The sequence below is a fragment of the Triticum urartu genome, chromosome 7 (assembly GCF_003073215.2).
Source record: "Triticum urartu cultivar G1812 chromosome 7, Tu2.1, whole genome shotgun sequence".
Lineage (NCBI taxonomy): Eukaryota > Viridiplantae > Streptophyta > Magnoliopsida > Poales > Poaceae > Triticum > Triticum urartu.
Window position 1 is genome coordinate 138459129 of NC_053028.1, and position 17001 is coordinate 138476129.

At 48.3% G+C, this 17001-nt stretch overlaps 1 protein-coding gene and 1 non-coding gene across 2 annotated transcripts; both read left to right on the forward strand.

Moving 5' to 3' along the window:
• The first annotated feature begins 2832 nt into the window (after window positions 1-2832).
• Window positions 2833-8634, forward strand: LOC125518565. The gene is made up of 5 exons (XM_048683381.1): window positions 2833-3523; window positions 3681-4313; window positions 4391-4557; window positions 7853-7930; window positions 8008-8634. The coding sequence occupies exons 1-5, from the start codon at window positions 2875-2877 to the stop codon at window positions 8632-8634; spliced, it is 2154 nt and encodes a 717-aa protein (XP_048539338.1). The 5' UTR covers window positions 2833-2874.
• LOC125526164 lies at window positions 6889-6975 on the forward strand. The gene has a single exon (XR_007291584.1). It is a non-coding gene; the product is annotated as a small nucleolar RNA Z161/Z228 (small nucleolar RNA).
• Window positions 8635-17001: the final 8367 nt, after the last annotated feature.

Below are 17001 nucleotides of genomic sequence, written 5' to 3' on the forward strand. Positions count from 1 at the left end.
CGTGTCCCAGAGCACGGAGTCGGGGGCGTACCTATCGTCGTAGTAGAGGTCACCGGGGAGGAGGCGGCGGCGGCGCACGATCTCGTCGTGGCGCGCACGGTCGCCCGTCGGGACCGGCGGGATCAGGACCTGGTCGGCGGAGAGGTGCCAATTGTTGGGGAGGTGGACGTCGCTCCACGGGATCGGCATCATCGTCTCCCAATAGCGCCGGCATACATCCGCGTTGATGTACTGCCGGTTGAGCTCGCCGGCGGCCCTAGGGCTGATGGTGAATGGGGTAGGCGCGGGGGCCCGACGCGGTGGCGATGCGGCCTCCTCTTTCACGGAGCCGCGACAGCGTCCCGAGGAGGAGCCAGCCTTGCGGTCGTGCTTCCCCTTGCGGCCATGGTTCCATAGCCCCATTGCTGCGAGGCAGCCGGCCGGCGAGTTCGAGGACAGGGAGAGGCTAGGGTTTGGGGGTGTCGGGTTTCGAGGAGGCAGCGGGTTGGAATGGGGAGTGTGGGCGACGACCGGTCCACGGCTTCCTCATTTAAAAAGGACGGCGACCGTTCGCCTGGGCGGATGATAGGTGGGGCCAACCGCGTGTGCGCATTAATGTTAAGCGGTGGGAGGTAGGTGGCCGCCTGCCACGCGGCCCCGACGTGGACGAGCGCCGCATCCATTTGCTGTCCGCCGCGACCCAAATCCGGCGCATGTTTGCGCTCGAAATGAGTCGGCCCGGACACAAAACGGACCAGATGGGTCCAGGCCGTCGCGCGCTGGGCCGTCCAGTTTGTCCCTTTTACCCCAAACGGACGGGGCCGGACGGGATAGGGTCGCGCGGCGGAGTTAGTCTTATGAGGTCGTGAAGGTGGGGCTCAGTGGTAAACGCTTCAGTGGTGGCGTGTGCCTTGCTCTGCCAGTGTCGTCGCAGGCGTGCTTGGGCTGTGGAGGTGCGGGTGGCCTCTGGGCGAGCTAGGCACTTTGTTGACGTGGTGCGATGGAGAGGCATCGAGCAGCTTGCTCCTTGTTCGGTTCACGTGGTCTTCCACTGGCATGTGGCACGTATCGGTGGTTTAGCCTTCTCCTAAGAGGCTCATCGAGGATGGAGGGTCTCTGGGCTATAGGTGAAAGCTTTGGTTGAGAGGGGTGGGTACCGACGACGAAGGCGTTGATACGTCTTCAACGTATTTATAAATTTTGATTGTTCCATGCTATTATATATTTGTTTTTGATGTTTTATATGCATTATTATGCTATTTTATATTATTTTTAAGACTAACCTATTAACCTAGAGCCCAGTGTCAGCTCCTGTTTTTCCCTTGTTTTAGAGTTTCGCAGAAAAGGAATATCAAACGGAGTCCAAACGGAATGAAACTTTTGCGATGATTTTTCTTGGACCAAAAGACATCCAGAGGACTTGGTGTACATGTCAAGGAAGCCATGAGGCACCCACAAGGACGGAGGGTGCGCCCAGGGGGTAGGGCGTGCCCCCCACCCTTGTGGGCCCCTCGTGACTCTGCCGACCTATTTCTTCCGCCTATGTATTCTCAAATATTCCAAAACCTACCAAAAGAGCCACGAAAACACTTGTGCTAGTCTATTACTAAAAACTGTAACGTTTCATTTACAAAAATTTCTTAAAAATGTTCAGAAATATAAAAAAGTGTTTATATTTTTTCATAAAATGCTCACAAACATATTAGAAAATATTCTCAAATTTTCAAATATTCCATGTATTTTTTTAAGAAATATATTTTTAATAAATAAATAAATCTCGTGTTTTCCTGGAAATCCAAAATAAAAACCCACTGAAAACTAATAAAACAGAAAAAAAAACCTTAAAAAAAGGAAAAACAAACTCACTGGAAACAACTCGCTACCGAGCCTTACACTACATGGGCCGGCCGCCCCGAGCGTTCGAGGATCTGTTGCGACCGATCTGTCAAAAAGGTCTGTCTCGCTCCTTCGGTTCTTCCCCTCGCTCAATCTGTCTCCCTCGTGCCGCCGCCTCGCTAGGGTTCGGCTCCACCGTCGCCGCCGCGCACCGCGACCGCCTGCCGCCGCGCACCTCGACCGCCTGCCGCCGCCGCCACCACCGCCATCCCGGCGCTTCCCACCTTCGGCCTTTTCCACGATGCTCCGTCTCCAGCCGTCTGCCCTGACTCCCAGGCAGCCATAGTCCGAGCTCATCTACCCTGATTCCCTGACATCGACCCCCGAGCTTCTTTCCCGTCAATTCCCAGGGCTAGGCCATTCACCGCCTTCCACGATCCATATCTTCATCGGCACCCTTTCACTTCCGTCATGGCAATGCAAGACCATCCTTCTCCGTGTGGCCACCACCCCGAAATCCTCTTGGATAAAAAATGTTTAGTGGGCGAGTTGAAAAATTCCACTACCGCAAAATCCAAGAATAGCAAAGGGGTTCACTTGGAGGTTTCTCTTGAAGCAGTTGACCCTCCAGCCATCTCACTGTGCCTGGTCAGCTGCGTTGATCAGATCGGGGATCGCTTGACAGCACCGCCTCGTATACTTGGTGTAACTGGAGGCTTTGTACTGCTGGCTATCACCTTCTCGGACAATGTCAACCGTTGCTTGCAGTTCATCGACTATTTTGTTTACAAAGCAGGGCCCGATTTCGCCTCTCTTCATCTTCTTGCAAGGCCATACCCATCTTCTTTTTCGCCAAACATGGCTGCCATCTTGTCTGTTAGTGATAACAGTGAAGACTTTGCTGTCATTTTCCCACATGTTGAATATTTCAGACTTCGCAACCATTACACACTCCACATATATCGATCTGACACGAATGATTGGCACTCTCAGGCCGCTTGTATCGCTGAGGATAATGAGACAAGGAATGCCAGGGATAAGCTATTGCTTCATAATACCATGAGCGTGGCATATGCAGAAAAGGGTATCATAGGTTGGATTGATCTCTGGTGGGGAATTCTCTTATGCAATGTTTTGGATAAAAAGCCTACCATCCGTTTTGTTCCGTTGCCAGTTCCGGAACCGTGTGATACGTCTGAGTTCCATTTGATGTTTGAGAATCTCACTCCAAGACCACACCGTCATGTGACGATATTCAATGATTTGATCAAGTGTGTTGAGTTAGATTTTCATGTGCAAGATGCTTTCTTCAACATGAAGCGAGCAAAGGATTATGGCTGGATGGCTAAAACATGGACTAGATCAATTTATTCAGATGTTTGGTGTGATGGCTTGACGATTGATACGTCTGAGATATCTTTCACCGACTCAAGTTTGCCGAATTTGTTGCCTGGGATGTTTGATGAGGAAAACAATTTGACTTGGAAGAAATTGACTAGTGCTGGTCCTACATTAAGCTTGCTTGATGACAATGTTATTTACATTATGGCGAACGAGAGCATGTGCCATCCGACAGCATATGTACTTACTGTGGACACCAAAAGTTTGAAGCTCGAGTCTGGTGCGCAGTGTGCTCCTCAAAAGACGGCGTGGTTCGAACCAACATATGAACCGTGTGTTCTTTTTAGCTCTTTTGGCACGACTTCAGGTACTCGTCCCTAATAAATTTACGGAGTTAACAAAAAATTGTAATAACCGGAAAAGCACTAGTTAATATGGTAGTCTGATAACACATGTAATTAGTTGCTTTTTTGTTGATGAAAACATTACTGTTGCCTTACATTATGCTTTGCATTTTTTTGCAGAGTTGGTTAAAGAATTTGAAACCAAAGGGACAATATTTGAAATCAAGGAAGGGCCGGTGCTGTCGGTGGTGTCGAAGCGTCTCCGTGTGCTGCGGAAGAAGCAGAATCGCATCGCGCAGATGGAGGAGTCCGTCGCTGCTGGCAAGATGCTTAACCAGGAGCAGAAGGAGCTCATGCACTCCAAGCCCGTCATCGCCGCGCTCATTGACGAGCTTGAGCGCCTCCGCGTACCACTCTCCACTGCTCTCACCAAGGAGCTCTCCACCGTCCCTGCACCTGCTGCCGGTTCCTCATCCTTTGGCTCCGATTTGTCCATCCAGGACCTCCTCGCGCTCATCTACTTCGGCTCCCTTTTTTATGTCAAGTCACCGAACGAGTTCATCGCCACCATGGTTGCGCGCAAGAACGAACGGAGCAGCTGCATCACCCACGGCTACGTATGGGATGATACCGTGGACCTGCTCGTGGAGAACGACCTTGACGCAGTGTCTGCTGTGGCGGCCCTTGCCGCGGCTCGCCCTTCTTCCGCAGATGGTGTCTCCCACCATGACGCACTCCAGGCCTGTGCCCATCATGCCCGCCTATGGCTAACCCGTGCTGATGCGCCGATCCACCCTGGCTCCTCTGTTACATGTGAGGGTTGATATAGGTTTGTAATTTGGTTTGATTTGAGGTGATTGCTGATTGAAATTTGTGGCCTTTTGCTGTAGATGCTGCGGTGAGGTCCAAGTTAGACAGGATCATGGCATCAGACTACTACACAGCACCTGCAGTTGCTGGGAACCATGGAGCTGAAGGTCTGCAGGCACAGATGAGCATGACCGACTCACCAGAGGCACCATCACTCAAGGAGACCCTAGCTGCTGAAAATCACAAGGTGAAATAGCAAATTGCACTCCTTAGTAATTTAATAGTATATGCTTAGCATGGTGAAGTGATCATTGCCCTGAAACTTTGTTCTGATCTTTGTCAATGATTGATCTGCTGTAGTGCACAGTGCTCCTAGTATTATTATTATCATCATTGTTGCTGCTGCTGGTGCTTTTTGTGCTGATTCAGTAGTAATGATCAATGTGGATTATAGCTTTAATTGGAAAACTGTAAGGTCGATCCATTTGGGGTGTATATTATGCTGTTTCATATGGATGTTGTGCGTCGTTGCTTAGATATAACAGACAGTGCCTGTGCATTGGTGTTCTGAAAAAAACGCTGAAAATAATAACTTAAAAACTATGATCTTTGTATAATATTATGTGTAGTGCTACCACTATCTAGGTACAGGATGGTCTCTATTCTGATGGGTCTTCGCAGTTTGCAAACATAGTAATTGAGTTTTTGTTGTATTAAAGATTATAAATATCACGCGCTAGAATTCATCATATTGCAGTCATGCAATAACATGATTGTTTATTGTACATTTGTTCCTTTTTTACTTTGTTGGCCATTACTTAAAATGCTGGTTGAAAAGAACAGCAATCCCAATCCCTGATATCAAAACATTCTGAAAAGGATACACATGTAAATTCTCTTGTATTTTATTACGTTTGTAAATTTAACGGAAAAAGCTGGCATTTCTGCAGCATGAGTGGAGAAACCAAGTTTAGCGCTCTGACAATATTTGTACCCATTGTGTAAAACAAGTTTGGAGGCGGCCTCTCTGCATTGCAGTGTGCAGGGGTAAGGCTTGCCTCGTATAATCCTTCCCCAGGCCCCACCTGGCGTAGGAGCTTCTAGCACTGGGTCTCCTTTTTTTCTATACAAGTTTTGTGCCTCTAAAGATTACATTTTAGAGCCCAGATTTGTTTCTCTTGCTCAGGCGCAAAAAGGTGTTTGTTTTTCCAAGAAAACCTACTGGAATCTGAATGGTTCAAACATTTGCATGTGTAATTTTACCTGAATTTTAGACACTCAGAATTATTTATTTACCGTCCACTGAAGGAGCACATGCTCCTGGGACCTGGGGACCATTTTACTCCTATCTGTCATTCTTACTTCTTGTTGCTTATCTACTTTATGATTACAAGTCTAGGACTTGTGACCAACATTACTTTGATAACACAACTTAATAGTTGTATATTCTTTGGGTCTGGTAATATATGTTCGTTGGCATCCTAGCTGTGTACTTCGATATTATTGCTAGATTACTTTTCTGAGTTGCAGATTCTCTTTCATAACTATAGATCATTCGTAATCTTTTTTAAGTCCCGAGGGATCTTCTTTGACTTCCATTTGAGGAATTCTTATTATTTTTAGCCGCAATCTCCTAGGCGCATTGCAATGCTGCTAGTTGCAGAATCTATAGCCCTATTGTTCTTGCCAGTTTTGCAGTTCGTTGCGCAAGCTTGATTGTTGAGATAGTATGTAATTATTTACTCAGCATTAATATGACATGGGTAAAGCTCCAGCCTCTAGGGCTCATCATAAAATCACTTGCAATTTAAATATGTATAGAAGTTATAGTGTTGCTCTTTTGTGTGTGCTAACACTAAAGGTAGTGTCATTTTCCTAAATTGCAAAATGGGATTTCTAACCTAAGAGTTCACGTTCACAGTTCTCCATTCTTTATAATAACATTGTGATATTTTTAGTAACAATTTTATGCTGGCATCGCTTCTGCATTGATTTCCCTAGATTTAAACCTGTGTGTACGTGTACAGTTCTTTATGCTTTTAAAACTAAAAATCATGGTATATTCACTGTAAATCGTCCAAGCATCACCTACTGCATGTTGCCTCAGACATTATATTTAGAAACTGTACAATGTCCATCTCCACCTTTTAGTATTATGATTATTGGAACAAAAGCTAGACAGCACTGTCATCACCTTACTACACCTTTGGTAATATCACAGTTCTTTGGTGTAGAGTACTATTAAAATGCACCTACATACTCCCTCCGTCCGGAAATACTTGTCATCAAGATGAATAAAAGGGGATGTATCTAGATGTATTTTAGTTCTAGATACACCCCTTTTTATCCATTTTGATGACAAGTATTTCCGGACGGAGGGAGTACATACCTATGATAAATCACTGAGGTGGGGTACACATTTGAAATGATGCATTAATAATTAAGTAGTTCTCCTGGATAAATTGTGCTGTCTTGCATTTTCCAAACAGCCAATCGTGAACTTGGGTTATCGTTTAACTTTTGTGGTGTTTTCCCATTGTTTTGGGTTGCTGGGAATTCAAGTACTGCTTTTATTTTGTGCCATATGATGAGAGACCTTATCCAACTCACAGCGGTCGTCTGGACACTTAGTGTGTAATGGTGCATACATATTTCGCTGATGGCATTTCAGTTTTTTATGCATAAAGGATTTGATTTCCCGGAGAGCATTGTGTTAATGCAAGTTTTAGAATAACCCGAACTCCTGAAACTTTTGCCTCGGTCTTCACTGAAGATTTTTGGCGTTATTTGCTGGTGGCTGCCTTGTGAGCCATGCCCATGCTAGTGTCTTGGTAGTTGGTGTAGATTGATATAGAGAAGAAAATGCAGGTACATGTAATTGTTATTCTTGATGAGAGGGTCACATTTCCTAGAGGACTATATGGTTCCTCCTGGTTAGCCGTAGTCTGATTCCAAACTCAATGCCCTTAACTTACTCGACTGGACTCCTTGCCTCTGTAGGGTCAGTCGTATAATAAGTAAATATATCTCAAGCAGGACAGCAGTTGCACTTTGCTAGGAGGCTAAGCTGCCAGCTATAGTATTTTCTTTTCAGGGATGCCTTTTTTAATTGCGCTGGATGCAAATAATCAACCACTATATCTAGAAAGCAAAAGCACTACTAATTTTCTGATACTAGCATATGTGATCAGTCATGACTATGAATGTTCACCTAAAGCACTACCATGTACGAAGTGTTTTCTGCAGATGAGATTAAAACAAGATATCTTGCTAGATTTATTATTTTGGTTACTGTGAAGTGTTTCTACTGTTGCTTAGTCATGTTGGCTTGGTTATTCATTTTGTGTTTGTTCTAACACCCAGAAGCTGAGCTATGATAGACTGAAAAATGGTACACATTTTGTAATTATTAGATGAGTGTTTATATTTAAAATTTACACGGTTTTAATTGGGGACATTTTGAGGGGTCTGTTTGTTGACCTCTGAAAGTAGAAATGATTAAAGCTTATATTGATCTTGTTGGTATGTTTACTTGTTGACAGGAGGACGAGGAAGATTCCTCGCATGCCACAGAAATCGACAATGATCATCAGTCTAATGCAGCCGATGTGCAAAATGTGGTAATGACTGGATGACCTGTGGAGTGTTTTTCTGTGTATATAATATATATCTGCTGATAGTAACATGCCAACTTCAGGATGGTAAAACCCTGGTGAACCCTCGTGTGGAATATCGCGTGGCTGAGGCAGAGCAGGAGAAATTTGATGTGAAAGAACAAGATCAGATGTATGCCGAGCCAAAAAAGCGACAGTTTCAGCACCCTCGGCAATCTTGTCAGAACCAGCGAGGTGGTGATCGTGGCTGGAGGGGGGCCTACCCTAATGGCCGCAGCGGGCATGGAGGCGGCCGTGGCATGGGCAGCAGATACGAGAATGGGCGTGGAGGTGGTGGTGGTGGCGGCCGTGGCATGGGCAGTGGATACGAGAATGGGCGTGGAGGTGGTGGTGGTGGCTGTGGCATGGGCAGCGGATACGAAAATGGGTGTGGAGGTGGTGGTGGATACCAGAATGACCGGGGTTGTGGTGGCGGATACCAGAATGGCCGGGGTGGTGGCGGCGGGTACCAGAACAGCCGGGGTGGTGGTGGCGGTGGCGGGTACCAGAACAGCCGGGGTGGTGGTGGCAGCGGCGGGTACCAGAATAGCCGGGGTGGTGGTGGTGGCGGCGGGTACTACAACAACGACGATGGGTACTACCAGCCGAGGAACTTGAACAACAGGGGCAGGGGCGCAGGGAGGTGGCCACGCGGACACCGAGAGGATTGAGGAAATGGCATATGTGGAAGTCTGGGAGGTCAGGAGAGGGAAGGGGCAATGTGGATGTCTGGGAGCCATTTTGTTATTATAGAACTACGGAGTATGTAATAACCTAGCCTGTGGGTATGTCGCAATCCAGTCCCTCCCCATCTGCGAGTTTTTTTGTTGCTCCAATGAGTGCATAATGGTTGGTTGGTAAATGTGGAATCTCGTTGAAAGTAGCTTCAGGTCATACATGTGTTGCTTCTTTTTCTGGCTGTGTGAGTTGTCATATATTTCCGGTTGGTTTATTATTTTTGTTAGATGTCTTTCTATGTCATTCCTGTTCATTTTCCAGTGTTTGTGTTACCTTTGTTTGTTCTGGCCTGTATCGTAGCTCTTCAAAAAAAGAAAAAAAATACTGTTTGCTTCGGTGAATGCTGATCGAGATTTTGGCTTTGTCTTTGATAATCCTGATAAGTGTCACCGTAGCCGATTATGCATAGTTGCGGCTAGGTCTTGCATGCGCAGGAGCGCAACTGAACACAAAAAAATGTTTTTACGTGAGGTCTACTCGCATGGTTTGTTTACCGTTGGGAAGATTCTGGGAGGACTTTGTCAGGCAACTGACCATTTCCGGTTTCTTGCAAGTTCTCCAGCTACTCCGATCGATGCTGGAGAGCTTGCTGGCGGGACGCTTGTCGTCCCTCGCCGAATGGGCACACATGGCGGCCGGGACAGAGACGCCAACGGGGGAACGCCCTATCTAATGGTTGCATGGTGGCCGGCCGAAAATTGGGTCGGCTGCCGTTGGCTTTTCCTTATGCATGCAATCAAAGGGACAGACCAGTACCGCTCTTCCATCGGTATTGTCTTCAGAGAGATTAAAATCTTTGTTAGTTTAAACTTTTTCTTTTTTAAGATTGTTTTTTGCCCAAGGGGCTGTAATACTGTAGCTGATTCTCTAGGAGCGTGCTTGGTTGATGTAGCCAACAGTAGGTGCATTGCATAGCCTTCTCAACTCAGTCTGGCTATGTAAATGCAGCCTCAAATGCATCATCTGCATGTTGTTTGGTTGCCTGCATGGGCAGAACCACACTGCTGGTGTTCGGTTGCCTGCATGTTAGTGGACAAACCCAAGGCATGGTGTTTGGTTGTATGCAACGTCTGGTGTGTGGTAACCTCTTTGGCTAGTTGGTGATGTTACCAGCACACTTCGGCACAACCATGTAGCACACATCATAAGCAGAGCAGAGTATAAAAAGAGGATCAACTACTTAAGAGCATATTTCTGATAAGCAGTACCACACTTCATAACAGTTCTATGCATAAACCATAAACATAAACAGTTCAAAGCAGACTCGATAGTACTTAGGGAGGCCCCGACTCTACTCCTTGGCGGCGAAGGCTTCATCGTGCTTCCCGCACTTGTTGACGACCTCAATGCAATCGTCGTCGAAGATGGTGACCTTGAGGGTGTCTGGAGTGAGGAGCTTGAACCTCACATGTAGCCGATCTTGATCTGATGAACGGCTGCGTAGGTGGCCCAACCCTGATCCAGGGTCACCCTCACCGTCACCTTCCAGGAGCAACCGGTGTTGTTCCTGAGCTTGAACTCCGTCGGCACCGCGACGAAGTGCTTGGTGAAGTCCAGGGGCATGGGGATGCACTCAAGCTTCCGTGCAAGGATGACCTTGCAGAAGTGAGTTGGGCCATCCTCCTGATGGTAGTGGCCGTAGTTGCGGCGCTTGTTGCTGGGGGGGCTCCTCCATGCCCTCATCGTCGCCACCCTCAGGCGTCTTCGGGTCTTCCTCGGCGGTGGGCGGCAGCACAACCTCGTCGGGCATTAGGTGAAGGGGTTGCTTGCCCTTGTTGTCAACGGTCGGGAGCACCTCCGTGCCCATCTCATTGCTCTCCTCGATCTGCACACAATTCATGGAGTCAGGCACAGCACAGATTTCATGGCTTATTGAAGAGCATGTAGTTAAAACGGCATGACTGTCACTCTTCTCCTCTCCATCGCCCCTATATTTACTCACCCTGCCCACCACTACTTACCCACCCCCTCTCTTCTCTAACTGTCAACCTTCCTCCTCCCCATCGCCATGAGCTCTAGCTCCAGCTCCAAAGCCAACCCCTTCCCCTGGGGTATTGGCTGGAGGGCCTTCTTCCTCGGGTGGTCGGCTGGTGACCGCACCAAGTTCGAGAACACCATGGAGGTGTGCTCGAACTTCGGCTCCATGCCTGACATGCAGAAGGAATCTAATGCAGTGTTCATGAAGGCCATTGCAGAAGACCTGAAGACGTTGATTCCTGACCCAGCAAAGGGCGCGATGGCAGTTGACATCATTCGCTGGGCCATGAATCAGGCCGTCTCCGACGACGGTAAACAGAGGAAGAAGTGGTGCAAGTACAAGAACTATTGGGCTCCTAATGACCGCCGTGCCGCAGTGTGCTGGGAGACGGCTATCGCGCCGCCGGCAGTCATCAGTGGGGAGCCTAAGGAGGAAGAAGAAGCGATGCAGATGCCAGCAAGGGCGCCGGAGCCAGGCCGTCGTACTTGGCAGATCGACCTCGACTCCGCCGAGGACGACAACGATGACCCGCCGGCCCGCACGGCGATGAAGAAGAAGATGAAGGCCAGCAGCTCGACCCATCGCTCCGCACGCCGGTGACGGCCGCCGCGGTGAGCCGGTGTCCGTTGTGTACCCCCAATCCCCCTTCTGCATCTGCATCTACCTCTATTCCGATCTTGCATATATGAACTCGTATGAACTGGTATGAACTAGTATGAACTACCCCTATGCTTATCTACCTCTATTCCCCATTCCCCTCCGCCATGGATCGAATCTATCGCCGGATCGAACGGGAAAAAGTTTTGCATGTCGAACAAAGAGAAGTGCTTACCGCCATTGCCGCGGGCCAACTGCTGATCCGCTCGCCGGTGATGGAGTCCGGTGGTCTTCTTGCTCTGCTCCGATCCGCCGCCGCCGGTGAGAGTTGGGAGAGTGGGGAAGAGTGGGGAGAGGGAGCGGTGAGGGGCGGTGAGGCTAATAACTGCCGGCGCTTCGGGAAGCAACGTGGCTTCTCGAGCGTGGCCGCGCACGTGCAGTCTTCGCCGCCCACGTGCACCGCTCGGGCATGGCCTTGGAGAAACTGCCGATTCGTGCGTTCCCAGGGAGCCAGGCCCAGGAGTGCTTTAAGGTTCGTGTCATGCGGGCCGAACAGTGAAAGCAGGCAACCAATCGACCCGTTTTCGTCCGGCGCGAGCCAGGCCGGGCCTCATGCAGGCTACCAAACACGCCCTAGCTGCTCACGGTGCACGTATGAGCCATGCATCCTCAGCCTTGTGGCCGGATGGGGCTCCAGATTTTGTTCATGCGTTAATTGCCAGCAATTTGACTGGCCGTTCTGGTTAATGGAATAAAGAGTATTCCGGCTCAAAAAAATTAAAAAAGCTCCAAAGCGGAAACGCCTCCTCATCTCGAATCTTGCTTTTTTTAAACACAGTACACTAGTGCCATCTCCTTGGCTTTTGTGCCGGCATTGGTGGCCTCGATCTCTAGCTTCTTGAGTTGAGCGGCCTCCTCTATGTCGAGCTTCCTCTTCTTCACGGCCTCCTCCATGTCAAGATTCTTCGTTTGAAGATCTAGGTATATCTTCATTTGCTCCTCCTTCCCTTTGCACCTGCTCTCCTCCCGCACTTCCTTTTGGCCCATCATGTTCTCCGAATTTCCTTGCAAGGCTATAGAAGACACATCATGCTTCTCGTCGGCCTTTGAGCTTGTCTTTCCCCTCGGCCTCTTGAGCACGTCTCCCTCATCAGCCATGGCCGCCTTCTCTCCTATATTCTTCTTAAGAGCATTGTATTGGTCCTTGAACTTGGGGAAATCTTTGATGAGCACCCAACAATGCCCAACATGAGGAGGGTGTGCGCCTTGGAGACGGTGGACTCCTTGTCGTCAAGGTCGGCCTGGTGCTGCAACGCACGCCGCAGGGAACACTTGGCGGCGTACTCGACGACGGCCTTCTTCTCCGTCGTGACAGTTCACCGGTTCCTCCTCTTGGCCGATTCGGCGTCGAGCTTGGCGGCCTCCGCCGACGTGAGCTCCGACCGAAGCTTCTTCACAGGCTTCGTTTTCTTCGCCACGGGGTGGGCGGCCGGTGGTGGGTTGCCGGGATTCGCCTCATCGGCCATGGTGGATGGAGGGAGGGGGAAGGCCGAGGACACGGGAGAGTGGAGGGCGAGGCCCGGGAGCATTTTGGAGGAAAGGGAGGGAAAGTGGCCGCCTGTGCCACCGACGGGCGGGCCAAGAGGACAAGGGCACGCGTCACGCCCATGCGCGTGCTGTCCGTTCTGCCGCAAAATCGTCTCAATCTTGGGCCAGGAGTGGGTCAGAAGCGGACAGAAAACGAACGACGGTCCGTTTACGGTCGCGTGTTGGAGGTCCTGCTTTGTCCATTTACCCCCAAACGGACACGGACGAGCCATTTGGGGTCGTGCGTTGGAGTTGGCCTAAGCCATCGGCCCAATTTATACAAGTCATATGCCACCAGGCAATCCTCTAGTCAATCGTGATCCCTTCTAATTCCTATCATTTTGGTTAATTCACTTAATCCCTTCCCGATGGGGATTATTCAAATCCATGCAGTGCGCATCAAACTGGTGCATGCAAGCATACAAGCCCAATACAGCTGAAATATGTCTGCATGTAAAATGAAGCATCCTCAGCATCAGTTTATTACAGTACCATGGAGTTGAAAGCCAAACAATTTCTTGATCAGAAAAGGGAAACGTTCCTAGTAAAAAAAGAGGAGAAGCAGGTTTCGTACACAGACAATATATGAGATGGTCCAGGAGATGTCCGTGACCTAAGCAAACTGCAAATTGTTGTTTGCAAGAAAAATTCAAATAGCTAAGCATGGTCGTCATTACTGCCAGATGCGCCCCATTCATTAAATAAGAAGGAGGTTTAACAAGGTATCCAGGCACCGGCCAAAGGCCGAAAAGAAAAATACAAGCCATTACTCTCCCGGCATCAGAAGAGCCAAATGTTTCGCCCCTGCTAGGATCCATAGCTTCGCCTCGTGCTTGATTGGTTGGAGAGTGCTAAACGTTGTAGCGGAGCGGCCTCGAAAAACCCGTGCGTTCCTCTCATCCCAAATTGCTTTCGAAACGAGCATAAAGATAGAAGGCATCACTTTCTTGTGTGCACTATGGGCGGAAGCCGATTCACACCATCAATCATGGATGCTCGTGTAAGTCGCCCAACCAGAAGTATCCAAATCAATGAGTTGAAGGCAAACTCTAACCATCTCCCAAACTCTCAAAGTGTATCTACATTGGAAGAAAATGTGCTCGACCGTCCTTGTTCACGCCTACAGAGGGTGCACGGACCACTGTTTGGCCACCCTCGCTTGGCCAAGAAAATGGATGTCCATAACCTGTCTTGGATGGCAAGCCATGCAAGAAAATTGACTTTCGGGGGGGGGGGGGCGCAGAATCTCCAGACAACCTTGTACATGGCAGAACGGGTGATGGTCAAGTAGTGCACGTTATAAGCCAAAGACGCAGAGTACCTCCTGAAGGAAATATGCCCTAGAGGCAATAATAAAGTTATTATTTATTTCCTTATATCATGATAAATATTTATTATTCATGCTAGAATTGTATTAACCGGAAACATAATACATGTGTGAATACATAGACAAACAGAGTGTCACTAGTATGCCTCTACTTGACTAGCTCATTGATCAAAGACGGTTAAGTTTCCTAGCCATAGACATGAGTTGTCATTTGATTAATGGGATCACATCATTAGGAGAATGATGTGATTGACATGACCCATTCCGTTAGCTTAGCACCCGATCGTTTAGTATGTTGCTATTGCTTTATTCATGACTTATACATGTTCCTATGACTATGAGATTATGCAACTCCCGTTTACCGGAGGAACACTTTGTGTGCTACCAAACGTCACAACGTAACTGGGTGATTATAAAGGTGCTCTACAGGTGTCTCCGAAGGTACTTGTTGGGTTGGCGTATTTCGAGATTACAATTTGTCACTCCGATTGTCGGAGAGGTATCTCAGGGCCCTCTCGGTAATGCACATCACCTAAGCCTTGCAAGCATTGCAACTAATGAGTTAGTTGCGGGATGATGTATTACGGAACGAGAAAAGAGACTTACCGGTAATGAGATTGAACTAGGTATTGAGATACCGACGATCGAATCTCGGGCAAGTAACATACCGATGACAAAGGGAACAATGTATGTTGTTATGCGGTCTGACCGATAAAGATCTTCGTAGAATATGTAGGAGCGAATATGGGCATCCAGGTCCCGCTATTGGTTATTGACAAGAGAGGTGCCTCGGTCATGTCTACATAGTTCTCGAACCCGTAGGGTCCGCACGCTTAACGTTCATTCACGATATAGTACTATGAGTTATGTATGTTGGTGACTGAATGTTGTTCGGAGTTTTGGATGAGATCACAGATATGACGAGGAACTCCGGAATGGTCCGGAAGTAAAGATTGATATGTGGATAGTAGTGTTTGATCTCCAGAAGGGTTCCGGAATTCACCGGAAGGGGTTCCGGATGTTTCCCGAAATGTTTGGGCACGAGAACACTTTATCTGGGCCAAAGGGGAAAGCCCACGAGGTTTTTGGAAAGCGCAAAAGGAAGTTTTGCGGAGTCCAGGGGCCAGACGCCAGGGTCCCTGGCGTCTGGGTCCAGACGCCGGGAACCCTGGCGTCTGGCCCTGGAGTCCGAGAAGGACTCTTGCCTTTCGGGTGAAACCGACTTTGTGGAGGCTTTTACTCCAAGTTTCGACCCCAAGGCTCAACATATAAATAGAGGGGTAGGGCTAGCACCCAAGACACATCAAGAAACACCAAGCCGTGTTCCGGCAACCCCGTCTCCTCTAGTTTATCCTCCGTCATAGTTTTCGTAGTGCTTAGGCGAAGCCCTGCGAAGATTGTTCTTCACCAACACCGTCACCACACCATCGTGCTGCCGGAACTCATCTACTACTTCGCCCCTCTTGCTGGATCAAGAAGGCGAGGACGTCACCGAGCCATACGTGTGCAGAACTCGGAGGTGCCGTGCTTTCGATGCTTGGATCGGTCGGATCGTGAAGACGTTCGACTACATCAACCGCGTTGATATAACGCTTCCGCTTCAGTCTACGAGGGTACGTAGACAACACTCTCCCCTCTCGTTGCTATGCATCACCATGATCTTGCGTGTGCGTAGGAATTTTTTTGAAATTACTACGTTCCCCAACAGTGGTATCAGAGCCTAGGTTTTATGATTTGATGTTATATGCACGAGTAGAACACAAGTGAGTTGTGGGCGATATAAGTCAATACTGCTTACCAGCATGTCATACTTTGGTTCGGCAGTATTGTTGGATGAAGCGGCCCGGACCGACATTACGCGTACGCTTACGCGAGACTGGTTCTACCGCTGTGCTTTGCACACAGGTGGCTGGCGGGTGTCAGTTTCTCCAACTTTAGTTGAATCGAGTGTGGCTACGCCCGGTCCTTGCGAAGGTTAAAACAACACCAACTTGACAAACTATCGTTGTGGTTTTGATGCGTAGGTAAGATTGGTTCTTGCTTAAGCCCATAGCAGCCACGTAAAACTTGCAACAAACAAAGTAGAGGACGTCTAACTTGTTTTTGCAGGGCATGTTGTGATGTGATATGGTCAAGGCATGATGCTAAATTTTATTGTATGAGATGATCATGTTTTGTAACCGAGTTATCGGCAACTGGCAGGAGCCATATGGTTGTCGCTTTATTGTATGCAATGCAATCGCCCTGTAATGCTTTACTTTATCACTAAGCGGTAGCGATAGTCGTAGAAGCATAAGATTGGCGAGACGACAACGATGCTACGATGGAGATCAAGGCATCGCGCCGATGACGATGGTGATCATGACGGTGCTTCGGAGATGGAGATCACAAGCACAAGATGATGATGGCCATATCATATCACTTATATTGATTGCATGTGATATTTATCTTTTATGCATCTTATCTTGCTTTGATTGACGGTAGCACTATAAGATGATCTCTCACTAAATTTCAAGATGAAAGTGTTCTCCCTGAGTATGCACCGTTGCCAAAGTTCGTCGTGCCCGCACACCACGTGATGATCGGGTGTGATAAGCTCTACGTCCATCTACAACGGGTGCAAGCCAGTTTTTGCACACGCGGAATACTCAGGTTAAACTTGATGAGCCTAGCATATGCAGATATGGCCTCGGAACACTAAGACCGAAAGGTCGAGCGTGAATCATATAATAGATATGATCAACATAGTGATGTTCACCATTGAAAACTACTCCATTTCACGTGATGATCGGTTATGGTTTAGTTGATTTG